At 38.6% G+C, this 27,531-nt stretch overlaps 1 protein-coding gene across 1 annotated transcript in view; it reads right to left on the bottom strand.

Annotated features, from left to right (window-relative positions):
• The window catches only part of LOC136260774 (uncharacterized), a 192,834-nt gene that overhangs the window by 95,348 nt on the left and 69,955 nt on the right, over positions 1 to 27,531 (bottom strand). Inside the window, exons 6-11 of the mRNA XM_066054640.1 lie at positions 26,926 to 27,243; positions 19,683 to 19,997; positions 16,763 to 17,080; positions 7,816 to 8,139; positions 7,202 to 7,519; positions 5,934 to 6,257 (exon numbers count right to left, since the gene is read on the bottom strand). Of these exons, the coding sequence (XP_065910712.1) occupies positions 5,934 to 6,257; positions 7,202 to 7,519; positions 7,816 to 8,139; positions 16,763 to 17,080; positions 19,683 to 19,997; positions 26,926 to 27,243 (1,917 nt within the window). The remainder of the gene's footprint in view (positions 1 to 5,933; positions 6,258 to 7,201; positions 7,520 to 7,815; positions 8,140 to 16,762; positions 17,081 to 19,682; positions 19,998 to 26,925; positions 27,244 to 27,531) is intronic.

Raw genomic sequence — 27,531 nt, 5'->3', positions numbered from 1 at the left:
TGAGGTTTCTCCGGATTTGTAAGTGCGTCTAGTCGATGGTGCTACACTGAGGTAAATAAGTTGATGGAGGGTTGAACAAAGGATGGGGTTGGCCATGCAGGGATGTGATCTGGATTCTGGTGAGCAGATGGTGCCAGGGCTCGAAATCTGTTGACCTGGAAACGAGAGAGGGAGTCAGCTATACAGTTGTCAGTACCGGATATGTGTGTGATTACGATGTTGATGTGGTGATGTGCTGCCCTTAAATATAGCATGCGCACCAATGCCATAGTCTCCTGGTCGCGTGTTGAGCCTTTACGCCAGATGTCGACCACTGCTGCATTGTCACAGTGAAATAGGATCTTTTGTTTGGTCCAAAGGTGACCCCAAGAGTGGACTGCACAAACGATGGCATAAAGCTCCTTCCAAACAATGGGCATGGCGGATTGGCATACTGTCCACTGGGATTGCAACCAGCGGCCATTCCAGAAGGCACCCCAGCCTTGTGTACCTGAAGCGTCGGTGAAGAGTTCCATTTCTGGACTTGGTGTCCAGTGGTCATCTAAGATTAGGGATGTACCTGACCAGGTGGGTAGGAACTCCTGCCACCAGGCCAGGTCTCGACGGGCTTCTTGTGTAATTGGTAACCGGTGGTGAAGGTGCTGAACTGTCATGCTGAGGTCTATCAGACGACGTAAGAAAATTCTCCCAGCAGGGACAACCTTGCAGGCAAATGACAATTTGCCAATTAGTGACAGCAATTGGCGTTTTGTTCTTTTGCGTTTCTTGGAATCGGTGAAGGATTGAAGTTCAGTTAAAATGGCGGATTTTCGCTCCTCAGAAATGCTAGCGGTCATAGATGACGTGTCTATCACAATGCCTAAAAATGTTATCTGTGTGGTGGGGCTTACTACCTTCTCCAGCTTAATGGGAGCATTGATGCGGTGGCAAAGCTGGAGCATGGAGTCTAAGTTTTGTTGGCATACGGGGGATCCTGGGGGTCCAGCTGTTAGAAAATCATCCAAATAATGAAGGAGATGCCTAACATTGTAGTTATTCTGTAAAATCCAATGTATGGCAGAGGCTAAACGGTTAAATATGGATGGGGCAGAGCGCAAGCCAAATGGTAAGCAAGTATCCACATAGTAGTTACCGCGCCAGAAAATACCTAGTAGATTCCAATCTGCTGGTCTGACTGGAATTAGTCTAAAAGCATTTTTTAAGTCTATTTTATTCAACAAGGTGCCAGGTCCAAGCTTATTAACAATGGAATATGCATCATCTACTGTACAGTAATTAAGAGTGTATGCAGAAGGATCTATGAAATCATTAATGCTGAAACCTACAGGTGCGGACAGGTGGTAGATGGTTCGCCACCCACCATCATGCTTTGGCACAATGCCTAACCCTGAGCAATGCAGATTAGGTAAGGGTGGGGCATTGAAAGGTCCTAGTATTCTAGTTTGAGTGCACTCTGAGTGGAGGGCATCATCCAAAATGGATGGGTTTACAAATGCCGATTGTAAGTTGTGTGCTGTGTATGCAAATTGTGGGCCCGTGTAACCAATGTTACACCCCTGTCTAATGTCGGATAAAAGCAGCTGTACAAAAGCCTTGTCAGGGTGATGGCATAGTTCGCACTCGAGGGTGAGTGGTCGTAGTGGGGTGCATGGACCCCACTTATGTATGGTGGGTATGGGGATTCCCCACAAATAAGGTGGGGCAAGTGCGCCGTGGGTGCGCACCTTTGCATTGTTCACAACTGTGGATGTATTGACAGTTGGCCCGTTGGCAAGTTCCTCGGTTGTTGAAATCACGGCAGAATCTTGCAAGTGGTGGTGGTGGGAGGAGTGATTGTGGCTGGGAGGAAGTAGGATTGACTGCTTGGGAGTAAGTTGGATTGACTGTCCGGGGGGTAGTTGGGACAGTACCTGGGTTTCGGGATGGGGGTAGCTCTCCATCAGGAGGAGCTGAAGATGTACCAGGACGAAAGGGGCAGCGGTCAGGGAAATGGTACATGCTGCCGCAATGTGGGCAAGGCCAGCGTTCTGGTTGAGATTTGGATATGGATAAGCATTCTACCCATGTATCCAGGTGACGTACGTCCCAGCGTAGCATAGGATAGCTGGCGGCCAGGGTGCGGAATTTAATGTCATAGGTCATCCAAGCCGAGAGGGGGAGGTGGAGGTTTAAAGAGGTTATGATGCGTTGGTAACCAAACATTTCTAGCGCTTGGGATGGCTTAGCTGAAAGAATGGTGGAGACGTACAAGTTCCAAGCCACCATCCATAAGGCAAAGGAGTTGATTTTTTTGGAGTGGGAGGGGGTTGGGGCTAGATGAAGCTCACCACTCTGAGATGACATCTGCAGCGTGAATGTTTGCATATGCTGCTGAGCATTGGGTGGATCACGCACGGAGAATATGGCATGGGCAAGCAAGGTATTAAGATCTATGTACTCACCTGATAGGATTCGGGTGCGTAGGCGTGCCGGTACTGGAGGTATTAGAGGAGGATGTGTAGTTCCAAGAACAGCTGGTTCTTGAGTGTGTGGTTCTACCTGCTGGTTGAGGCTACCTGGAGACGGCTGGATCGGCGGGACATGACCTGAAGCTTCAGAAAGTCTATCTTCTTGTTCACTGGTAGGTAAGTTGAGGTTGTATGTTCTGCCGGAAGTTGGGATTGTTGTAGAAGTAGGGATTGTCATTTGTGAAGGGGTGACATGTGATTGAGTCAGTTGTGTGCCAGTGGAGATCGCTCGAATTAGCATGTTCGTGAGTTGTTGTTGATGGAGGAGCTCTTGGTTGTTGGCTGAGGACTGGGGAAATAAGTTGGGGCCGGCTGCTGGTAGAGAGGTGGGGGTCACTGTTGTTCCAGAAGTAGGGGTGGCGAGTTGTACTTGAGGAGCTGGTGGACTTGTGCTAGCAATGGTGACCTGTGGCTGAGGTATTTGGGAGCCACCGGAGATCGCTTGAAGTAGCAGGTTTGTAAGCTGTGGTTGTGGGAGCTGCTGTAATTGTGATGAAAGTAGACGAAGCGACTCTGCAGCCGTGGCGTCGACGTGACTGGCGGTTGTGTTGGAATGTTGGGATGTCACTGTGGGAGTCACAATAGAAGCCTGACCAGTGACGGTTGGAGTGCCGTCAGCGATCTGTGTTGACGCGTCGGCCTGCAGTTTCAAAGCGTCATGGAGGCGTTGTGATAATACGGCCTTATTTCCCGTATGGCGTAGGTTTCTGGACTTTAATTCTTGTTGTAACGCTGCCACGGTGAGGGACTTAAGTTGCGCCAACGAAGCCGACGGCCAAGTTGATGGGGTAGCGGGGTCAAAGGTTGCCCGAGAGACAGCTCTAGTGATTCGACGAGTTTTCGGCATGTTCAGTAGTTTGTCTAAGTAATTGTTTATAGCCCTATCGGTATTGTTGCTGTGTTACTGCAAGTTGATTAGGTGGCGAAAGACGTGGGACGAGCGGAGTTAGTTTAGCTAGCAGGCTCACTAGTTTCACCGGCACGCGGTGAGTTGATAGATAATTAATGCAATATAATGTCAATAATTAAAACAGTTAGCTACACAGTGTTTGTGACTTAGCTGGTTTTGTAGCGGAGCTGTAGATTCCAAGTCGATGATGAGAGTTCCACTGGCGTGGCCAATCGTTCACAGTCCACTTCGTATGACTTCTTTGGCAAACTTTTCTAGTTAGATCTCTAATAGCTGAGGAACTGAAATCGAGTCCCAAACGCCCAGATGACAGAAATAGACAATTATGGTGAATACAACACAATTCCGCTAATATATGGAGAATGTGGAATTTAATTATAATGTGCACTTATGCAACCAGGTGACAGATGGTGCTATAACTTGATTTCTGCTCCTGACCCACCACTCCAGGAAGCCAGCCTGTTAACTTTTGTTTGTTGTTGAGGCAACAAACTCCATTTTACCCTGTAGACATGACAACAAGTTGGTGTTTTTTAACGCGAATGATTGCCCATAGCTCTATGACTATTAATCAGCAAACCTAAACAAAAACAACAACAAAGAAATTAAGCCAAATTTTGAAGGCTTATATTTCACGATTGAGTGAGGCAATCCTTCTCAAATTTGGTATGTTGGGTGCTAAAGGTGGAGATTATTTGCCATATAAAATGATTCCAATTCAAGAAGGGAGCACAGAGCTATTATGCAGTTTTGGTTTCTTCCTTTAAATATACTTACGGTGTGGTGTATTCTTAGCCACACGACACATTACAATGTGTCTTGATATATCATGAGAGCTAGCTATATAGCTAGCTAACCTTGTTTATTAGGCCATACAGACTTTGGCCTCAGAGCTATAACTTATGGTGTACATCAAGTTAAGATCTCACTGTTAAAACGAGGTGTTACAGGTACACCCATCGTAAAGGTGTTCATGTACACCCATGGTATTTACAACAACCTAGGGGAGTATTGTAGCACTTGGGGTGTTGTTGAACACCACAAATGTCATTTTACTCCCCAATAATAGCTAAGCCACTGTAAGGGTGTTTGCCTACACCTAGGTATATTGAAACCCACAATTGGATGCTTCTATTGAAAATTAGGTTATAAGTACAGTTTGCTAACTTCTATAAGAGTGACTTGGAATCAACTATGTGGTAAGTATAAGGTGTTGCAAATATATTATTGCGTACTGCTAATGTGCTTTGTTGTTGGTAGTCATTGAGTATAAATTGAAATCAACATGAAGGTTACTGGAATGCTATAGCAAGCCTACATTTCTTTTCAACAAAATGCCACCATGGAGAGCACTAGAACATCTTTAAAGTGTACCGTGACACCTTTATAGCTATTCCTAGAACACCCTTAGGGAGTGTTGCAATGCCCTTGTAACAACTTTTAGTTGCTCCTAGAGCACCCCTGGGGAGTACTACAACTCCCTTCAAAGGAGTTTAATTTACACAGCAGTTAGAACTCCCCCAAAGGTGATTGGATTACACCCTATTTTTAACAGTGCTTATTTATACCAATTAATAATTATGTTAATCTCATAGGTGTCTTGTATACTGTGCCGCACATCAGTTCACTAAAGTAAAATGAGACAAGAAACTCTAGTCTCAATAGTTGACATTGCACACAAAGTCATGAAATCCACCACAGTTTTCTGGGATATGATATTTTTGAAATGGTGACTATAACAATATGGTCATAATAATAAGAATATGAAGTTAGCCTTACCTGAGACGTACTTGATGTGGTCATGAAGTATATTTGGAACCTAGGTCACTATAATGATGTGGTCTGATAATAGAGGCAGTTTTTGTAAAGAAGTGAGCCAATTTTACAAGTTTTGAACAATTTCAGTTTTCAGTTTTGGCTTTCACTTTCTACTGTTTCCAATTGCCTGTGTCTGAAGGCTACCAGCCCAAGGATAGAATAATTACAAAACACACACTAACCAAATACTTGTGTTATAAAAAAGTAGATTAAAAATGCTTATTTGTAGCAGAGTGAAAGTTATAAAGACTCTGGTAGTTTTTAACTTTGGGATTCACAATAATTCTTGCTTAACACTTAACATATTAATGTCAAATTATTACCTATGCTAGTTTGGGTGAAATAATCATACAGTACAGTAGCAGGGATCATGAAGGTTTGGGCTTTTCTGGCCAAAAATATCACCCTAAAACCAGCCTCACAATACCTTCATGGCACCTTGGCAGTATTGGTTAACCAAGCCCAAAAGTGTCTTCAGTATGACTGGAAATGCTTCCAAAAAGTTGCTGTGAAATTAAATATGTATTTAGTGGAATTTTCTACTGACGACTGACTGACTGACTGACTGACTAATGCCTTTACACAAGCGTAACTTGATAACCCCCACACTACACTACATACATACAGTCACATGATCTACAGGTGCTGTATGTCATTGAATTGATTTACCAATAATACATGAATATGTTAATTCTTACCAATAAAGGATTGTAGATCAAAAGAGCTTGATCTATTGTTTTCAATTATTAATACACTACATGTGTATATTCCTGCATCATCCTCAAACAGTTTGGTAAAGATCAGACTTCTATTATAAGTGTTATCACTGGATGTGATTTGACTGACAGTTACTCTGCTAGTATTCACTATTAAATCTCCTCCAGGTCCCATCCAACTGATGTTTACTAAACTGGGCTCCACTCCATCAACTGTATCAACTATACACTGAACAAGTAGAGGATCACCAACCATAGCTCCTTGTACTGTACCACTTGGTGATGCGGTGATGGTGGGAGGAGGAACTGTATGTATAGTACAATTGCCATAAAATATAGCTGGAAATATGTTGGAGATGTGCACATGTGCATATAGACTAAATAAGCAATAGCGTGAATTCAGAATTAATAACTAGCAAAGCATGTTTATTCTTCAAGTTCTACTTATAGATGTTATGTAATTATCATTTTAGCACTTCTTAAGGTTACGGAATACTGAGCGACTGTCAAACAAAAAATTTATTACGTAATTAAGGTGGGCTTGCATGGTGTTGTTGTTGTGTTGTGTATCAGCTGGTAACAGGCTTAAATTGTTGGGAGAATCATAGCACGCTGACTGGACAGGTACAAGGTACAAGAAAACACACGTAACAGTACAAAATAACATAGAAACAACACACTTAGCAACTGGCACACCTGTAAGCGCAAGCATAGTTTTGCTGACTAATGGTGATATTTTCCTGAACCAAAAATCAGGACTGTCAAACTAGTTGTTAACATTTTGTATAAACAGACTACTAGTTTGGCTTCTTGTCTAGGTCCTGATGGAGCCTTTTGTTAGAAATAATGTTTCTAGTGCTTGTGATATCAATTAAATTTTGTGACCACAGTGTCTTGCTTTAGGCCATATTGTAGTCATATTTCAGCAACTATACACATTATTCACAAATCCTCTTGTCAGTCCCTCACAAGTGATGTTCTTCAAATCGTAGAATTGTTAGTAAGTTCTCATGGTTCTTCATTGGTCTGATTTTTGGTTCATAGTTTTCACTAATTGGCATGGGGACAACTCATGTTTCCATAACAACATTTGAATTCCATGTCGATTAATGAGAAGTTAAGAATGTATAAGTATTTGATAACAATGGATTAAGAAAAATCAAACCCCTAATCATGAAAAATGATTGATAGTGTACATGTGGGGTTTACAGTATCCCGTAACCTTAATGTAATCACTATTCATTACTAACCAGTCACATCCAGTGTGATACTATTGTTAGTTGTCACTGTTGTGCTAGAATTGATCACCACCTCACACTGGTATACTTTATCATCATCAGATGTTGTTAGTAGTGATATAGTATAAGTGTCTGTGTACACTGCAGTACTGCTTGTCATTGAGCTAATATTAACTCCTTCCACTTTCTCTAGTTCTGTACCATCACTACTCCACACAATGTCCACTCTACTGGTGATACCTCTCACAGTAGTCACATTACATTCCAAAGTTAATGGCTGACCAACTATCTGATTACTGGGGACAGTAACAGTGACAGTGGGAGTGGGAACTGTAAAAAACAATTTTACTATGCATTGTTGGCAGAACCATGGGATTCCAAGAATTCTGTTGAATTCTTCTTTTGGAAAGAAACTAACTACTATTTATTATAATTAAACCAATTACTGTAGACTCAGGATATTAGGCACACTTGGTTATTAAGTTCATATTGCCTGTTAAGCACATATGGTTAGATTTAATAGTGAAACACTGCTTAGGCACAATTCTTTGGCATACATACCACAGTTACGTACATGTAGCTATACCTATATAGTAACTAACATGTTTGCATATATACGAACATACTAGCTAGTGCTTGAATTTCAAATGAAGTTGACTCATTCGTTTCAAGTATCAGCACAAAACACTGGTGGATTCCTGCATCATCCTCAAACAAGGAGGTAAAGTGAAGACTTCTATTATGAGTGTTATCACTGGATGAGATTTGACTGACAGTTGCTCTGCTAGTATTCACTATTAAATCTCCTCCAGGTCCCATCCAACTGATGTTTACTAAGCTGGGCTCCACTCCATCAACTGTATCAACTATACACTGGACAAATAGGGAATCACCAACCATAGCTCCTTGTACTGTACTACTTGGTGATGTGGTGATTGTGGGAGGAGGAACTGTAAGTATGATAGAAAGTTAGTACAGAAATTCCAGAAATTCCAGAAATTCCAACACAAGCAAAAAGTGCTTTGCCTGATAGTACACATCACCACATGTGTTGAACACTGTCTGGGATAATGTGAATAAACATATGAGTCCATGCTGAGAACAATTTAGTGGCATTTATGAATATACTCTTGTACTATAATAACTATAAGGTTTTAACTTTGAATTTAGTACCTGGCACACAAAGTGACTTTTGCTGCAACAGAATATGTGGCATACATCTTACGTACACAAGGACCATTCATGATTATATATTCTAACCTAAAGCTTGCCATTAATACCTTGAACCCCAGCTGGTTCACACCTTATCACTGCCCATGCACACAATGTGAGCACCTGTGATTCGACCACACCCATGTGCATAAACCTGTATAAAATGGCAGGGTTGCAGAGGATGCAAAGTACTCTGAAATATGAAAACTCTTGGTATTACAGCATAGTTCGGTGGGAAAATCCCTACTTTGGCATCATTGTTATAACATACCAATGTAGGGATTTTCCCACTGAGTTATGGAACAGATTACCTAATGATGAGAATTTTACTTTTGCAATTAACCTGCACAGGAAGAAAAGCTGCATTTCAGGTATTTGGAAATCCACAGTAAATGTACAGAAATTCCATGTTTCTGTATATTTCCAGTGTTCATGAAATTTGCACATTTCCTTGACATTTCCTGAAGTAGTATAGGGCACAATTTCCATGACATTTCCTAATAGCAGTATTGATGGTATTTCTTGACATTTCCTAATGCAGGATAGATGAAATTTACTGATATTTCTGGAACATAGGAAAGATCAAATTTTCATAAATTTCTTTACATTTCCTGCACTCAGGATAGGTAGTGTCAAAATGCAAATTTCCTGTCTAGGAAATCTAATCAAAAACAGCCAAGCTGTAAAAAAAGGTGCGGCCCCCAAAAGGGCCATGGTGAAAAAAGATGTGAAATCCAAGGTGGCGGCCAAGAAATGGAAGTGATGGTAGGTTAATGGTAAAAATTTTAATAACGACAATTCAGGTGAATTTGATGCCAAGACCAAGTGGCACAAAATTCACCTGAATTGTCATTATTAAAATTTTTACCATTAACCTACCATCACAGCCATTTCTTGGCCGCCACCTTGGATTTCACATCTTTTTTCACCATGGCCTTTTTGGGGGCCGCACCTTTTTTTACAGCTTGGCTGTTTTTGATTAGATATCACTTCTTTTTGTATTTGTATACTGCAAAGTCAGCCTATGGCTGGCTTTGGGGCTTTTTTAACCCATGTGTTTTTTTATTTACCACAGGAAGAAGAAAAGAACTTATAGAAGATTTTTAATACTTCAATTATTTTTGATTTTATTAGTAATTATACAAATTATATACATATATTTATTACATGCCCATTATTCCCCACAGGATATTTTTTAGCAGCTGATCTCTCTACTGGGTGACTTAAAATATAGCTGAACTATATACAGGATGGTTTCTTTGTAGCTGAACTCTCTACAAGATAAATTCTTCTAGCTGATTTCTCTACAGGGTGATTTGTTTCTAGCTGAACTCTCTACAGGTTATTTGTTTGCAGCTAAACTCTCTACATCCATGGTGGTTTCTTTGTAGCTGAACTCTCTACATGTGGTTTCTTTGTAGCTGAACTCTCTACAGGGTGACTTCTTCTAGCTGAACTCTCTACAGGGTGATTTCTTTGTAGCTGAACTCTCCACATGATGGTTTCTTTGCAGCTGAACTCTCTACAGGGTGACCTCTTCTAGCTGATCTCTCTACAGGGTGATTTGTTTCTAGCCGAACTCTCTACAGGTGATTTGTTTGCAGCTAAACTCTCTACATGGTGCTTTCTTTGTAGCTGAACTCTCTACATGATGGTTTCTTTGTAGCTGAACTCTCTACAAAGTGACTTCTTTTAGCTGAACTCTCTACAGGTGATTTGTTTGCAGCTAAACTCTCTACATCCATGGTGGTTTCTTTGTAGCTGAACTCTCTACATGATGGTTTCTTTGCAGCTGAACTCTCTACAGGTGACTTCTTCTAGCTGAACTCTCTACAGGGTGATTTCTTTGTAGCTGAACTCTCCACATGATGATTTCTTTGTAGCTGAACTTTCTACAAGGTGACCTCTTCTAGCTGATCTCTCTACAGGGTGATTTGTTTCTAGCTGAACTATCTACAGGTGATTTGTTTGCTGCTAAACTCTCTGCATGGTGCTTTCTTTGTAGCTGAACTCTCTACATGACGGTTTCTTTGCAGCTGAACTCTCTACAAGGTGACTTCTTCTAGCTGAACTCTCTACAGGTGATTTGTTTGTAGCTAAACTCTCTACATGGTGCTGTCTTTGTAGCTGAACTCTCTACATAACGGTCTCTTTGTAGCTGAACTCTCTACAAGGTGACCTCTTCTAGCTGATTTCTCTACAGGGTGATTTGTTTCTAGCTGAACTCTCTACAGGTTCTTTGTTTGCAGCTAAACTCTCTACATCCATGGTGGTTTCTTTGTAACTGAACTCTCTACATGATGGTTTCTTTGCAGCTGAACTCTCTACAAGGTGACTTCTTCTAGCTGAACTCTCTACAGGGTGATTTCTTTGTAGCTGAACTCTCTACATGATGGTTTCTTTGTAGCTGAACTCTCTACAAGGTAACTTCTTTTAGCTGATCTCTCTACAGGGTGATTTGTTTGCAGCTGAACTCTTTAGGTGGTGATTTCTTTGTAGCTGAACTCTCTACATGATGGTTTCTTTGTAGCTGAACTCTCTACAAGGTAACTTCTTCTAGCTGATCCCTCTACAGGGCGATTTGTTTGTTGTTGAATTCTCTGCAAGGTGCTTTCTTTGTAGCTGAACTCTCTACATGATGGTTTCTTTGTAGCTGAACTCTCTACAAGGTAACTTCTTCTAGCTGATCCCTCTACAGGGCGATTTGTTTGTTGTTGAATTCTCTACACGGTAATTTGTTTGAGGCTGAACTCTCTACATGGCGGCTTCTTTGTAGCTGAACTCTCTACAAGGTGACTTTTTCTGGCTGAACTCTATACAGAGTGATTTGTTTTCAGCTGAACTCCCTACATGATGGTTTCTTTGTAACTGAACTCTCTACAAGGTGACTTCTTCTAGCTGAACTCTCTACAGGGTGATTTCTTTGTAGCTGAACTCTTTAGGTGGTGATTTCTTTGTAGCTGAACTCTCTCCAAGGTGACCTCTTCTAGCTGATCTCTCTACAGGGTGATTTGTTTCTAGCTGAACTCTCTACAGGTGATTTGTTTGCAGCTAAACTCTCTAAAGGGTGATTTGCTTGTAGCTGAACTCCTTACATTGTGTCTAGTCTCTAGCTGATCTCTCTACAGGGTGATTTGTTTGTAGCTGATCTCTCTGCAGGTTGATTTATTTGTAGCTGAAGTCTCTACAGGGTGATTTGTTTCTAGCTGACCTCTCTACAGGGTGATTTTTTGTAGCTGATCTCTCTGCAAGTTGATTTGTTTGTAGTCGATCTCTCTACAGGGTAATCTGTTTGTAGCTGAACTGTCTATAAGGTGATTTGTTTGTAGCTGATCTCTCTGCAGGTTGATTTGTTTTAGCTGAACTCTCTACAGGGTGATTTGTTTGTAGCTGATCTCTCTGCAGGTTGATTTGTTTGTAGCTGAAGTCTCTACAGGGTGATTTGTTTCCAGCTGATCTCTCCACAGGGTGATTTTTTGTAGCTGACCTCTATTCAGGGTGATTTGTTTCTAGCTGATCGCTCTACAGGTTGATTTGTTTGTAGCTGAAATCTCAACAGGGTGTATTGCTTGTAGCTAAACTCCTTACATTGTGTCTAGTTCCTAGATGATCTCTCTACAGGGTGATTTGTTTGTAGTTGATCTCTCTGCACATTGATTTGTTTGTAGCTGAACTCTCTACAGGGTGATTTGTTTCTAGCTGATCTCTCTACAAGTTGATTTGTGTGTAGCTGATCTCTCTGTAAGTTGATTTGTTTGTAGTCGATCTCTCTACAGGGTAATTTGTTTGTAGCTGAACTGTCTATAAGGTGATATGTTTGTAGCTGATCTCTCTGCAGGTTGATTTGTTTTAGCTGAACTCTCTACAGGGTGATTTGTTTCTAGCTTATCTCTCTACAGGGTGATTTGTGTGTAACTGATCTCTCTACAAGCTGATTTGTTTGTAGCTGATCTCTCTACAGGGTGATTTGTTTCTAGCTGATCTCTCTACAAGTTGATTTGTGTGTAGCTGATCTCTCTGTAAGTTGATTTGTTTGTAGTCGATCTCTCTACAGGGTAATTTGTTTGTAGCTGAACTCTCTCCAAGGTGACCTCTTCTAGCTGATCTCTCTACAGGGTGATTTGTTTCTAGCTGAACTCTCTACAGGTGATTTGTTTGCAGCTAAACTCTCTAAAGGGTGATTTGCTTGTAGCTGAACTCCTTACATTGTGTCTAGTCTCTAGCTGATCTCTCTACAGGGTGATTTGTTTGTAGCTGATCTCTCTGCAGGTTGATTTGTTTTAGCTGAACTCTCTACAGGGTGATTTGTTTCTAGCTTATCTCTCTACAGGTTGATTTGTGTGTAACTGATCTCTCTACAAGCTGATTTGTTTGTAGCTGATCTCTCTGCAGGTTGATTTGTTTGTAGCTGATCTCTCTACAAGTTGATTTGTTTGTACCTGAACTCTCTGCAAAGTGTTTTGTTTGTAGCTGATCTCTCTATAGGATAATTTGTTTGTAGCTGAACTCTCTGCACAGTGATTTGTGTGTAGCTGAATTCTCTAGAGAGTAATTTAATTGTAGGTGAACTCTCTACAGGGTGCATGACTTTTTTATAGCTGAACTCTCTTCAGTGGGACTTGTAATGTTCTGAATCTCTACAGTGATATAATTGTAGCTTAATTCTCCACAGGGTGACTTGCTTCTTGCTGAACTGTCTATAAGATTAACTGTTTGCAGCTGAACTCCCTACAGAACAACTTGTAATGTAATAGAATTCTATAATGGAGTAAATAAATTAGCTGAATGCTCTATTAGGGTGACTGTTCTATTAGAGTATCTCGATCTCGCATTTGCTACACGGAGTTGGCTTTCGAATCATAACTCAGTGGTTTGTAATCCAATTCTTCTATACTACTGCAAGGACTTCTATGAAGATTATTCCAGCTATACACCGATTTTCAGCTCATTGCTCTTAGCGGTTTGCCTAGTAGGCGTAAAAACTAATACTTTTTTATTACTAAAAATCGATCTCGTAATTGTGACACAGGTTGGGTTTTGTGTCATATCTCAGTGGTCTTAATCTCGATTCCTTTCAAACCACCAAAAGGCACTCCTACGATGGTTACTCCATCTACATAGCAATTTTCAGCTCATTCCATGAAGCGGTTTACCCTGTAGGCGTGACAACAAATCGATCTTGTTTTACGCGAATAATCGGTCATAACGCCTGAACCATTCATCGGATTTGCACCAAATTTGATGCTAGGATGCGCCTTTGGACTTCCTTTCTGTGTGCCAAATTTCAAGGAAATCGGAGCACGCGTTTGTGTTTTATAGCAATTTTTGCAAGTGTGCGAAAAGACGAAGAAGAAAAGAAAAACGAAGAAAAAAAAAAACGAAACGTTGGCTGCTCATATCTCGGAAATGGCTTGAGTGATTTCCTTCAAATTTGGAATGTAGACTCCCCTAGCTGGCGGGCAACTCTGCAGCAAATTTGGTTTCAATCGGATAAGCTATCACCGAGATACAAAAGTGTGAAAATGACGTTTTCTTTCTTCCTGTCAATATACTCACGGTGTGGCGCGCCGGCTTCTTGGGCCGTACAGCACACTATCGTGTGTCTTGATCAAATTTGGAATGTAGGCTCCCCTAGCTGGCGGGCAACTCTGCAGCAAATTTGGTTTCAATCAGATAGGCTATCACCGAGATACAAAGGTGTGAAAATGACGTTTTCTTTCTTCCTGTCAGTATACTCACGGTGTGGCGCGCCGGCTTCTTGGGCCGCACGACACACTATCGTGTGTCTTGATGTAATGTGTCAACATATTTCCTAAGCACAGTATGGATGGGGACAGAATGGTACCATGTGTCTTGATGTAATGTGTCAACATATTTGCTAAGCACAGTATGGATGGTGACAGAATGGTACCAAGTGTGCATTGCCCTCTTCACCAGTTCAGGACACATGACATTTCATGATATTTATGGACATTTCCTAAATGGCAAGGAACAGACAGCATTAGTGCATTACACTATATAGCTAAGCTTACCTACTTTAATAGAGTTTGCAAAATGTATAAGAAACCTATATTACCAAGGTATTATTTCATTATGGGTTTGGGTTTCCACATTTCCTGTTAATGTAGGAAATGTCCAGTAAATATGATATTTCTTTAAATTTACATGATGTGTCCTTGGCCTCTATAATGCACCGTATATATTGCATTTAGGTTACACCAAGACCTTATCCTAATCTGTAAAGTGTTACAGTAGCCAGGTATGACAGCAGCTGGAGTGACAATCTCGACTAAAACTTCACTACATGCCATGTGTCCTTGACTTAGGAAATCTCATTGAAATTTCTGAATAGTACAGGAAATCTCACTGCATGCCATGTGTCCTTGAATAAGGAAATCTCATGTAAATGTCAAATTTCTGAATAGTGCAGGAAATGTCACTGCATGCCTTGTGTCCTTAAATTAGGAAATCTCATGTAAATGTCAAATTTCTGGATAGTGTAGGAAATGTCACTGCATGCCATGTGTCCTTAAATTAGGAAATCTCATGTAAATGTCAAATTTCTGAATAGTGTAGGAAATGTCACTGCATGCCATGTGTCCTTAAATTAGGAAATCTCATGTAAATGTCAAATTTCTGAATAGTGTAGGAAATGTCACTGCATGCATGCCATGTGTCCTTGAATAAGGAAATCTCAAGTAAATTTCAAATTTCTGAATAGTATAGGAAATGTCACTACATGCCATGTGTCCTTAAATTAGGAAATCTCATGTAAATGTCAAATTTCTGGATAGTGTAGGAAATGTCACTGCATGCCATGTGTCCTTGAGTTAGGAAATATAATGTAAATGTTAAATTTCTGGATAGTGTAGGAAATGTCACTGCATGCCATGTGTCCTTGACTAAGAAAATCTCATGTAAATGTCAAATTTCTGAATGCATGCAGGAAATCTAACAACACGTCAAATTTTTGGCAGAGGAAATGTACAGACATATGAAATTTCCAATGTTTTAGGAAATGTCACAACATGTGACATTTACGGTATACAGGTTTACTCCAGGTTTGATATAGTAAATTCAACAGTTACATTTCCTGTACATTTCCATGCTGATTTTTGGTCCGGAAATGTGACTTTTTTTCCTGTGCTGTTTTGCTTTCATGTAATTTGTTCGATCATCTTTGCAATTTGCCTTCATGTGTTTTGTTTTGTATTTGTGTCTATGTATTTGTTTTCTATCCATGTGTTCAGTTTTGTACTTGTTAGATAGCTATGTGAATTTCGTCTGTATTGTATGCTGCTATGGTAAGGAAGAATGGTAGTTGTTGGTTGCAAGGGGGTAATTCATAAACAAATCAATCATTAATCAGTCATGGTGTTTTGTGGATTCACTACACATTTTGTATTGGGCACCAAGGCTTTTACAAAATTCTATAAGACAAATGTGTTTATAGTTATGAACTTTTAATTGCCACTGCTGGTTGAAGTAGGAAATATCAGGCAAAAATTCCCTAAAATTTACACAGAATGCTGGTATGCATTAATTAGAATTTAAGTTAATTTTAGTATATTTTTCATATTATTTTTTGTTTCTGCTTTCTACCCTAAAGGGACACAACGAAATCCACTCTGTAAGAAATTTTCCTTGCCTATTGTGCACACATATAGCTATGAATGAAATTTTTATTGCAATGATCTATGAAAGGAGATACATTGCCAAAAACAGACATTTTCTATTATAAAGTCTAAAATATTGACAAATACCACAATTTGCTTTGATAGATGTGTTGAGGTTACCCATCGATATCAAGATTTTAAAGATCTGAAGTAATACCAAAAGTAGATACAAAAAATCCAAAATGCAGTAAAATTCAATTAGTGTGTAATTAATTTTTTTGCATAAAGAAATACACAAGCAATAATTGTAATTCAAATAATTAAACACTCAATGTTTGAAGTACAGTGAAATCAGTTTACAATTTTTTGGTTTTGATTTTCATTTAAGCTTTAAGCAAATTTGAAACGAAGAGCTCAAGATTATTGTATCATCCAGAATGTTGTAATGGTCAGTTACTGGAGGTACTTGCATGGTAAAATTTATAGATGGTATGCCTAATTGGTTACATTGTTGCAGCACAAAGTGCAAAAAATCACATTTTACCAAGTACATACCTTGGTGCACTATACACAAAAAGAAAAGGATGAAATGCAGTCTGAAATGCATTAGGCTGTAGGATGCGGAGAGGAATAGTGTTCCACAGAAAGGGAGTGTCGATGAAAAAAGAGTAACGATAAGGATTGATAGTCAAAAAGATAGGATACAAAATGTCATTTATGTGTTGATATTGTAAGCAATACTCACCAGTCACATCCAGTGCAATGGTATTGTTTGTTGCCACTGTTGTGTTAGAATTGATCACCACTTCACACTGGTATACTTTATCATCATCAGATGTTGTTAGTAGTGATATAGTGTAAGTGTCTGTGTACACTGCAGTACTGCTTGTCATTGAGCTAATATTAACTCCTTCCACTCTCTCTAGTTCTGTACCATCACTACTCCACACAATGTCCACTCTACTGGTGATACCTCTCACAGTAGTCACATTACATTCCAGTGTTAATAGTTGATTGACTATCTGATTACTGGATGCAGTCACAGTTACACTGGGTGTGGGAACTGTAAGAATAATGTTCTTAATTAATATATTTTGTGCTATATACACAGTGATTAATCATGCGCAATTACATATGCTTCATTACAGTGTATACTCATAGTGTTTCTAGAGGTTTAAATAAACCCTAGGCACTACTTAATCTATTATAACAACTAAGATATAGCTATAGTATAATGATTTTTCTCTTTTCAAAAGTTCAAAATAAACATTGAAGTGTAAGATCTGGAATTTTCATACAATGTTTTAACTACTTTGTTAATTGCTTTTCAAAGTAATGATTCATTCCTCTAACTGTTACTGTACTATTATAGTGTTGAGGTAGTAAAGTATGAAAAAATCAATAGTAACTATTCTGATAGAACAGTACTTCAAGGATCCACTGATGTACTGTGATTTGATTTTTAGTTTACCTCATACTGTTCGACAGTAGCCAGTAAAACTCATTTTAGAAATCTTACATATACATCTACATTATACCCATGATAAAAGTAGTAGGTATAAGTTTATTTGTATGTAAAATCTCTATATGTGACTGGATCTACGAAAACCGTTCTTATCGCCCAAGACAGGAAGTTTGATTTTTTCACACAAACACAAAGCTTAGTGAATGCACTATCAAGTTTCACTGCCACAGTCGACCAGAGTAAAGTGGTCTGCTTTTGCTGGCTGCTTTTTTAGAACACAGTGGCGAGCCGTACGAGTGGTCTGGGGTCTTGATGGAGACCTGGCCAACCTGGAGATGGCTGTGTGTGGCTGTACAGCTCCGTGTTGTTGGACAATGACCTGTGCTGTAAATTTCCTTTCATTCTAGCCAGTTCTTAGCACTGAATGGCCTATAACTTGGCCTGACTCATCCCAGCACGTTTCTTTTTAATTTTTGAACACCATCTTGCCCGCCTTCCAGGGCCCCCACCTCCCACCCTTCTGGAGCTCGCCTGATACAGACAACCTTGGTTTAAAAACTATCTAAAATGGCAGGAAACATAGTTGTTGACTACTTCTTCAGTGGATGATCAGGAAGGTAAGAAATTGTTGTGAAACGTGTGAAAATTTGGTATGCGTAGCTACCACCATTGGCCAGCTACAACACACTGAATATTTAAAACCGACGTTTCTTGATACTTTTAAATGGGCGATAAGACCAGTTTTCCCAGAGACAGTCACATATATAAAGCTGAAAATTGTCTGTCTATTCGTCTGCATTCCTTCTTCGTCAGGTCACTAAGTTGACAACCAAAGCACATATCAACACAGGACTTTAATGAAATTAAGCATTCATCATCTGGTAACTTTAAGTTTGTTGTTACAAATCACTACATGCTCTTGTTCTGTCTCTATAGCAACATGAAGATGGGAGTGCCAAGCCAAAGCTCAGCAAAATTCTTTTTATAAACTACATGCATGACTGCACCTATGCCATTCAACTTGACCATTCATTTATAAACACTTTTTAGTTGACTGCATGCTAGTATGTGCAGTTGGGTTAGTGGTCAAATCATGCTCTTCATAATCATGATGCTGTGTGCGGGTGTGGTTTTGAATCCGCATAGATTCAATTTCTTTTTTTAACATGTTTTTTGTGCTGCACCTTTTTTTTCTTTTTCAGAACCTTTTTGTTACATGTTTTCCCTTCTTGTTATGAATGAAGCTTTTTATGACACCTCTCATATCCCTCATTGGGCATTTTATTGTGAATCTTTTTATGATACCTTTATCTCTCCTTGTGCACCTTCCTTTTTCAAAACACCACATGTTTTACTGTGTCACCAAAAGTTAATAGTAACTCTCCTATGGTAACTGTTGGTTTCACTGTGCAGCCCTTTACTGTAAGTAGGATATAGAGCAGGAGTGCAGGTATCATTTAGCTAAGTAGGTTATAATTATATAAGTTCACTTGAAATACATGTGATGTATTACTAAAAGGAACAACTATAATGTCACTATCACTAGCTGCACCCATAACCACTTTATACATGCCTACCAAACACCTCAGCACATAGTTCTTGTACTTGTAATAAATGTCGTAGCTTTTAAGCAAGTTGACACAGTGTACATGTATAGATAAGCAGACCATATATAGGCAATAATGTGATGTAGAATAATATATTGTGCCAATAGTGATTGAACAGGTATGCTACTTAGCATAGTTTACATGTGTGTGTTAAGCACATTATCATTAGCACAATTGCATTTGCTAAGTTCAGCTGTTTAACTTATACCTGCACACTCACATTGTTTCATTATACTAGTGGGATGGCATAACACTGATTGTGACATCACTTTGCATGCTGCATACATGAATGGTACTGATGTTTCAAGCAAATAGCTTGCCATTACATTGTAATTATGTAAAAAAGTGAAGATGGTCCTGCTTGTACAGCAATTACCAATGCTAGTGTATAATAACTACATGTTCACAGCTAGAAATATAATTATGTCAAACAGTGGTCAGGAATTTCTACACTTTCTAATTGAATAAGTACACCAAAAAGAAGACTGGAATTGGTCTGAGGTTAGCTGTTGGCTGACTATAATTTCTAGCACTGCATGTCTAAAAGAAGACCACTTCCTTATTACTATATGAATAGCTATGTTAATTCTTACCAACAAGTGATTGTAATTCAAAATTACTTAATCCATTGGTTTCAAGTATTAATACATTACATGTATATATTCCTGCATCCTCCTCAAACAGTTTGGTAAAGATCAGATTTCTGTTGTAAGTGTTATCACTGGATGTGATATGACTGACAGCCACTCTGCTAGTATTCACTATTAAATCTCCTCCAGGTCCCATCCAACTGATATTTACTAAACTGGATTCCACTCCATCAACTGTATCAATTAGGCACTGGACAAGTAGGGAATTACCGATTTGTACTATACCACTTGGTGATATAGTGATAGTGGGAGGAGGAACTACATAAAAAGATAATACAACAATCATAACAATTAATTCATCATGCAGGTGTGGATTGAACCTTGACAATGCATACCCTTCATTTATGATATGAAGCCATTAATGTGCTACTGCAAATTGACACCTAGTACTGTCAAATAAAAAAGGGATACAAAGGGGGATAATGGTAAGTCCATGATGCATGAATTGTATGTCAGTGACATCTAACTAAGAAAAATTCAAGCCTGTAGCCCATTACAGCTATTACGTTTGGCTTGTCTGAAGGTGTTATATAGTATTTAATTATTTGAAAAGTTGTTGCTCAGACTCAACCAACCCACTTTTGCACAGATTTAGTTATAAATAGATCACGTGACATGTGGAATGTAATTTGCATCCATTGAGATACTCTAACAGAACAGTCAGTTGTTCTAATAGAATACAGTAGTCCATTGACAAAAATAGAACAGTCCATTGACACAGACCACTACAAAGAGCACATAATAAATCCTAGTAAATATATCATGACATCCATTTATAGGCCAGTGGTGCACCCCTCTACTAAGAAAATATTTTTGAAATAAAAACTTGTATGCTTTCTATAGCTCATTGTGCTATATATGTTGCTACTAGCTATGTGTATAGCCATGTGACTTAAACTATAAACTGTAAGAGTTATTCTGATGCAGGCATATATAAATGTAAAATATTTTCTTTCTCTTTTTTTCTGACTTATAAACTGACTCATTTTTCTTACATATAACAAGATTCAAGGATCAGCTGTTCAAATAGTCAAGCATTGTTCAGTCAGGCACCTATATTATTTATTTATTAAGGCTTTACTGCACAAGTGCTGAAGGTCCCACAGCACAGTTACTGTGTGAAGAAACATTTTTGTCATCAAAAGCCACACGCTATGCTACAAAAAAAACTTAACAATAAAATCAAACGACTGATACTTTGAAACAGACTACTTGAACGTTGTTGAGGGTGATTAACAAGGCATACAAAGAACCCTACAAAATGCTGCAGTAAAAAATCACATGATTTTAAGACATTTCTATTGTTTTCTACCAGAAAAAAGTGACTAACTTGGCTGCTACACTGGTGTTATCTAATTAGCCTATTTAGCACATGACAATAGTTAGGTAGTCAATTTGATTTTTCATGTTGCAGACCCTAACTAGTTCGATGCAGCCAACACTTTTTAGGCACCTATAAGTGCCCTGAAAAAAAGGCTGGTCTATCTAGCATTCAGAACTTGTTCCACTGCTACCAAAAACTGGTACATTCAATCAAATCATAGTGTTGCCATTTAAGTATATTGTTGCAGCATCATGGCATGTGTAGGTAACTGGGACTACAAGTTTGATATAAGCTGTGCGAATTCTTGTTGTATCAAGGTGAGTTAGCAAGGGTCGATTTTCTATTGAACACCTGTCTGCTATAAACACCTTAGATAACACTGCATATATGTGACTTATCACCCATGACGGCATATTTGATTTTTCACCAAGAACACAAAACCAAATGAATAAACTATCAAATTGGACCGTTAAAATCAGCTAGACTTGAATAGTCTGCTTTTGCTGGCTGCTTTTCCCAAGCACAGTGGCAATCCATATGAGTGGTCTGGTGCCTTATAGTAGGGTGGCATAGTACAATAGTTGTTCACTTTTTGACACAACTATGAAACTTTCCATATAAGTTGTACTCCTTGCGACATAATTTTATGGATATAGAGCCAACGTATATTCGACCTTTGGTGACCTTTACAGTCATTTTTGTATTGAAAATTCATCGTTTTTGTCTTTATCTCCCTGAGGCATCATTTTGCACAGTTTCAAAGTGAAGGTGCTGCTAAAATGAACTACTCGGCTTTTATTTGAAGTCAATAGGTGATTGCATTCCGATGTTATGATCATTTATATTAAGTTTGAAATTCTATGAATTACTTGCCGATTAGTAATTTACACCCCAAGGGCAAAGAATTTTATGACTTACAAAAATGATCATAATTTGTGACTGGGCCTGCGAAAATAGGGCATGTGGGCACATGATTTTTGCCTACTTTTTCAAACTTTCATCACTCATAACTTTTTGTATTATTATGCTATGGCAATGCAATCTTAATCGCTTAGTAAGCATTTAATTGGCATTATGATGCAAGTTACAGAATGCAAATATTCTTTTCCAGTACTGAGATATGACCTGTAATGTGACAGAATGTAGTTTGTGCCCACATGCCCTGTTTTCGCAGGCCCAGTCACATTTTGTAGTGGAATGAGATACAAACTTCAAACAAAAGTCAATATGGTTCTTAGATCAATACCTTGAATTTGATACCATGTTTTAACAGTGTAAAATAATGCCTCAGGGAGACAAAGACAAAAATGATTAATTTTCAGTGAAAAATGGTCCTAAAGGTCACCAAAGGTCAAATCTGTGATGGCTCTATATCAAAAAACATATGTCACCAGGAGCACAATTTGTGTGGAAAGTTTCATAATTGTATCACAAAGTGCATGAAATGCCCATTTTTTGGTGCTATGCCGCTCTACTATTAATGGAGCACTGGTCAGCCTAGGGATGGTCGCATGCGGCATACTGTAAACTTCCTTCTATTTTAGCCAGTTTGGATACCTGAATGGCCCATAACTTGGCCAATTCATCCCTATGCCTTCCTCTTTATAATTTTTTTCAACAGCCTATTTCCCTCCTCTGGCCCTGTCACTCACCGCTTTGGTAGCTCACCTGATGGAGTCAACCTTGGTTTAAAATGGCAGAAAACTTAGCTGTTGGCTATACTTGTACAGTGGATGTTCTGGAAGGTATGGAATTTGTGTAAAACGTATGAAAATTGGTACTGAAAAGCTTCGACCATTGGCGAGCTACACACTAAATACTTAAAATTGGCATTTCTCGATACTTAGACAATAAGACCAGTTTTGCCAGACTAGGTCACGTATATTACTCAGGGTTGGTAATGAACAAACAGTTTCTGAGAACGTTCTCATAGTTAGGGTTTATTCTAGTGCGCCGACCCTTCTATATTCACCCCAAAAAGGTTCTGGTCTGTCTAACATTCAGGACTTGTGTATGAGAATGAATAATTACACTGCAGCTCACGTTAACAACCATTATAAGATCACGAATACTGAAGAATCAGATTGCCAATTTCACCAACTTACCTTCTATATGCAAATGATGTATAGGCTCGAGTTTAGGCTGTGGGGACAATATTTCTACTTCCCCGGTGCCCATTTATGCATTGGATCGCTCTATGTATTTACTGGGCAAATTGAGTTCTTTCATTTCAATAGCAACAACACTTACTTTTGGTTATTATATTGTACCCCCTCCAAAAACCTGGCTGTAAAAAGGGCGTGTCCAAAATGTAAAAGTAACTGACAGTTAAAAGAGCTAATATCTGGTGCAGCCAAGAATGAATGTCAGTACAATTAGCAACAATTTACAAAGATCATTAACATACATTGGTCCTTATCATTGTCTTGCTGCATTCCTAGTGGATTACTTTGAACTCTAATTGGCTAGTAATTTGGCCACCTTTTTTTAATAGTCAGTGTATATAGAGGAAAAAAAAGTGGCCAAACCAATTAGGGTTCAAAGTAATCCACTAGGAATGCAGCAAGACTGAACGAGTCAATGATAAGGACCAACGTTAATGATCTTCGTAAATTGTTGCTAGTTGTATTGACATTCATTCTTGGCTGCACCAGGTATCAGCTCCTTCAATTGTCAGTCACTTTTACTTTCTTGGACGCACCCTCTTTTACAGCCATGTTATTGGGATTTCATAAATTTTTGTGAAATCTGTGGTGAACTATGAATACAATCAGCATGACAATTAACTATAGTAGTTCAAATATATGCACATTTATAATTTTATGACTGTATATGAAAGAAGATTGGAGAGGAAGTACATCAAAGGAGATGCTAGTAACTGGAGTAATTATAGTTTGAAGTTAAAGTCCATTGGTAGGTAGTCTTTGGGACTTTGGGAAGGGTTAATTCTTTTGAGAATCTGTTCGTAATTTATTAATCAACCATTCAGTGTAGCTACATTTCATTTTTAATTGTACTTACACCATGACTATTAATGTGTTATAGTATCAATTAGGAAGGTGGGTGTATTGTTTCTATACACTATAATGTATAAGTTAAAGAGATATTCTTTGTATGAAGAGTGACTGTTTTATTAGAGTAGTTTATAATGTTATCTGATTATGCTACTGTACATAGCAGTTGCACATAGAGTTTTAAAGGGTTCAGAAGCCTCTTTTTTAAAACTTGGGCACTTGGATGCTAAAGTTTACAGTAGGAATCAAACACATCATTTAAGATAAAACAAAAGTAGCCTTAGGCTTTTTGCTGCTGGACTGCTCACATCTTAAGCTTGCTGTTGGACTATAGTATCTACTATGTAGCCAGATCCATTTTTGATTTAATAATGATAATTATTGTAATTGTTGGGTCTAAACACAATTTTCAAAGAGGAATTCCAATAGGCAACGTAACAGCAGTTACTGATGTGTGGGTCTGGGGGTACAATCCTACAGATATTAAGATTTTAACAGTTCAACAGTGTAAGGTTAGTGAAAAGTGAAAATTTCAACCTTGGTGTTATACCGTTAATGTAACAGGGAACTTCAAATTATTACAATGCAGGATGTAGGAAAACTGCTCAAAAAGCTGATATAGAAGTGGCAGTGCATCTTCCAGGTTAGGATGGGTTGTCATGTAGTTCATTTGGTTGTTACTCCCATGTTCCATGTATATAGGTAGCCACGCAAGGTATTTTTGGAACATAGAATACATTTGTTTAACATTCTTTAATGTATTATTTAGTATACATTTAGTTGAAATATGCATATGTTTAACTAGAGCCAGGACAGCTATTAAGGGATACAACTTAAAGGGTAATGGGATTATGGGCCTCTTGTGGTGCTCAAAACAGATCAGAAATGGAACCTGAGAGCCTGATGAGTATACTTGTGATAAAGGTCTCTTCTGATGTGCAGGCATGTCCTGTTGTGATTTCAATCTCCGTAAACTACTGAGAGCTCCAGAGACATTTTGAGGATAATCCAACTGCCCTTTGGAAGGAAGAAATACAATAGTGAGCACTGCCCATGTCTGTAGTTAAGCTTGCACTCCTTTGGGGTTACTTTGAAGTGAGTGCATAAAATGTTAGAAATGCTACCAAGGAGGGTAGCTAGTTGAACTGGTTTAAAGACTGTGCAGGATTTTGATTGATTTGATTTATTATTTATGTTCACAACAATCGGCACAATTCCGTTCCTCCTTGTTGGAGTGATATAAAATACAACAACAACAACAAACTAAACATAATGCATATATAAACACAAAGCAAGACAATAGCCCATGAGTTTAATTGATGTTGTGGTTAGAAGTATAACTTCTTCCACAAACAATAACTTAGAAAGGCACTGCCTAGGCATAATATCCATCATCATAATTATGTATACACTGTGAGCGTTTAAAGGAAATTGAAGATTGTTAAAGGAGATCCAGTTGGCATCTTCACAACAATCCACCAAAATTCTAGCTACCACTATTACTGGCACTTTGCAACATAAATGGCTTATAGCAGTTATATTTTAATAATGGTAGGAGAGGCAGAGAAATGAATTGTGAAATCATATGGCTTCAAAATTTTACATCTTGCAAAGAAAATGAACTCAACTGATCAGGGTGTGTGCAACAGCATTCAATCAACCAAGTTCCTCGGTGCCAATTTGTCTCGTACTAGGTAAGTGAATTAGTATGGATACAAAGATTGTTTATCTCTAATATGATGTTGAAAGCTTGTCACAGGTCTGTAAGCCGAGGTTTTTAAAATGGTACAAATCACGTGAATTATGGTGAGGATTGCAAAACTGTTGCTACATGTAAATAACTCACATTGTAGTGGTAGCGCTTGTTTATTGGGAAGTGTGCTTTTTACTTTCTTGGCTGCACAACTCACTACCATGAGTCTTGATATGGAAAAATTTCAACCGTATTGCCGAACAACAATATGGAGCATTCCATGATAGGATTTTAAACCACTTATCAGGTAACCATGTATGCCAACTATGTTGTCAATGAGATTAGGTTTATATACTTTGATTTATCACTCTTTTGGCGAAGCAGTTTTGTCAAGGTGGCAAGTTTCGACAAATCCTGCAATAAGCACCTGTACAACACCCTTCAGGAAAATGGCAGTGATGCTGTGTTGCTATGAAGATAAAATAAGCTTTGTATCCTTGCTACCGGAGACTGTTTCACTGATTCATCACTCATTCTGACATTTGTTTGCAAAAATTGTGTCATTTTGACTGAATTTCAGTGTACAGCTAGGTGGCTAACAAGCTTCAATTTTAACCATACTTTACATACAGGTACTTTATCTAGTACTGGTCATTGCTGACTCACGGCACAGTTGTTGCTCTTCTTGTCCTGTGCTCTAGAGGAACAAACATTCTATTTGTCATCAAAGAGCCACACAGATTGTTCTGCCACCAAAACTGATCAATAAAATCAAACAACAGATACTTTGAGTTGATAACACATTGCTCGAACAATGTTGAGGGTGAATATCAAGGCATACAAAGAACCACACAAAATGCTGCAGAAAAAATCATGTGATTTTAAGACATTTCTGTTATTTTCTACCAGAAAAAGTGGCTGCCATGCTGGTGTTACTCAAGTCACACTTAGGTTAACAGATGAAAACAGCTATGTAGTTGATTGGAATAAATTGATTATTCGTGTTGCGGACCCTATCATATAGTTATCCTTCTGGATTTACATTTAGCTAATAATATAAACATTGCCAAAGGTGCTCCTCTGGCTATTGTAGTATGGAAGAATGGTTAATAATACAAATGCACTGTGGTGTTAATATAAACATTCAAAACTTACCAATTACATTCAGTACAATGTCATCATTAGCTTTTAACAATGGGTCTGAATTGATCACCACTTCACACTGGTATACTTTATCATCATCAGATGTTGTTAGTAGTGATATAGTATAGGTGTCAGTGTACACTGCAGTACTGCTTGTCATTGAGTTAATATTAACTCCTTCCACCCTCTCTAGTTCCGTACCATCACTACTCCACACAATGTCCACTCTACAAATGATACCTCTCACAGTAGTCACATTACATTCCAGAGTGAATGGCTGACCAAGTGTCTGATTACCAATAGTCGCCACAACAACCGTGGGTGTTGGAACTGTAATATAGTTTCATCAATTAATATGTTAGCTAATGCATACCAGACTAGCACATAATATATGAATCCAATCAGTTACTGTTGCTGAGATTCTTATATTCCAAGAGTGTAAATTTCAAAGAAATTGGTAATTAAAGCACAGCCATAACTAAACAGAAAGTTTGATTGGTCAATACATACAGAAATGAGAAAAATTCACTTTTACAAGCACTCCATTTTTCTCCTAAATATAGTGTCTGTAAAGTACAACTTTTGTCTGCACTGTTTTAAAAGAAGTTCACCAATGCA

Source organism: Dysidea avara, chromosome 7 (assembly GCF_963678975.1).
Source record: "Dysidea avara chromosome 7, odDysAvar1.4, whole genome shotgun sequence".
In the NCBI taxonomy this organism is placed as follows: Eukaryota; Metazoa; Porifera; class Demospongiae; order Dictyoceratida; family Dysideidae; genus Dysidea; species Dysidea avara.
Note: the sequence above shows the minus strand (reverse complement) of the source record. Positions and strands in the feature narration are given on the sequence as shown.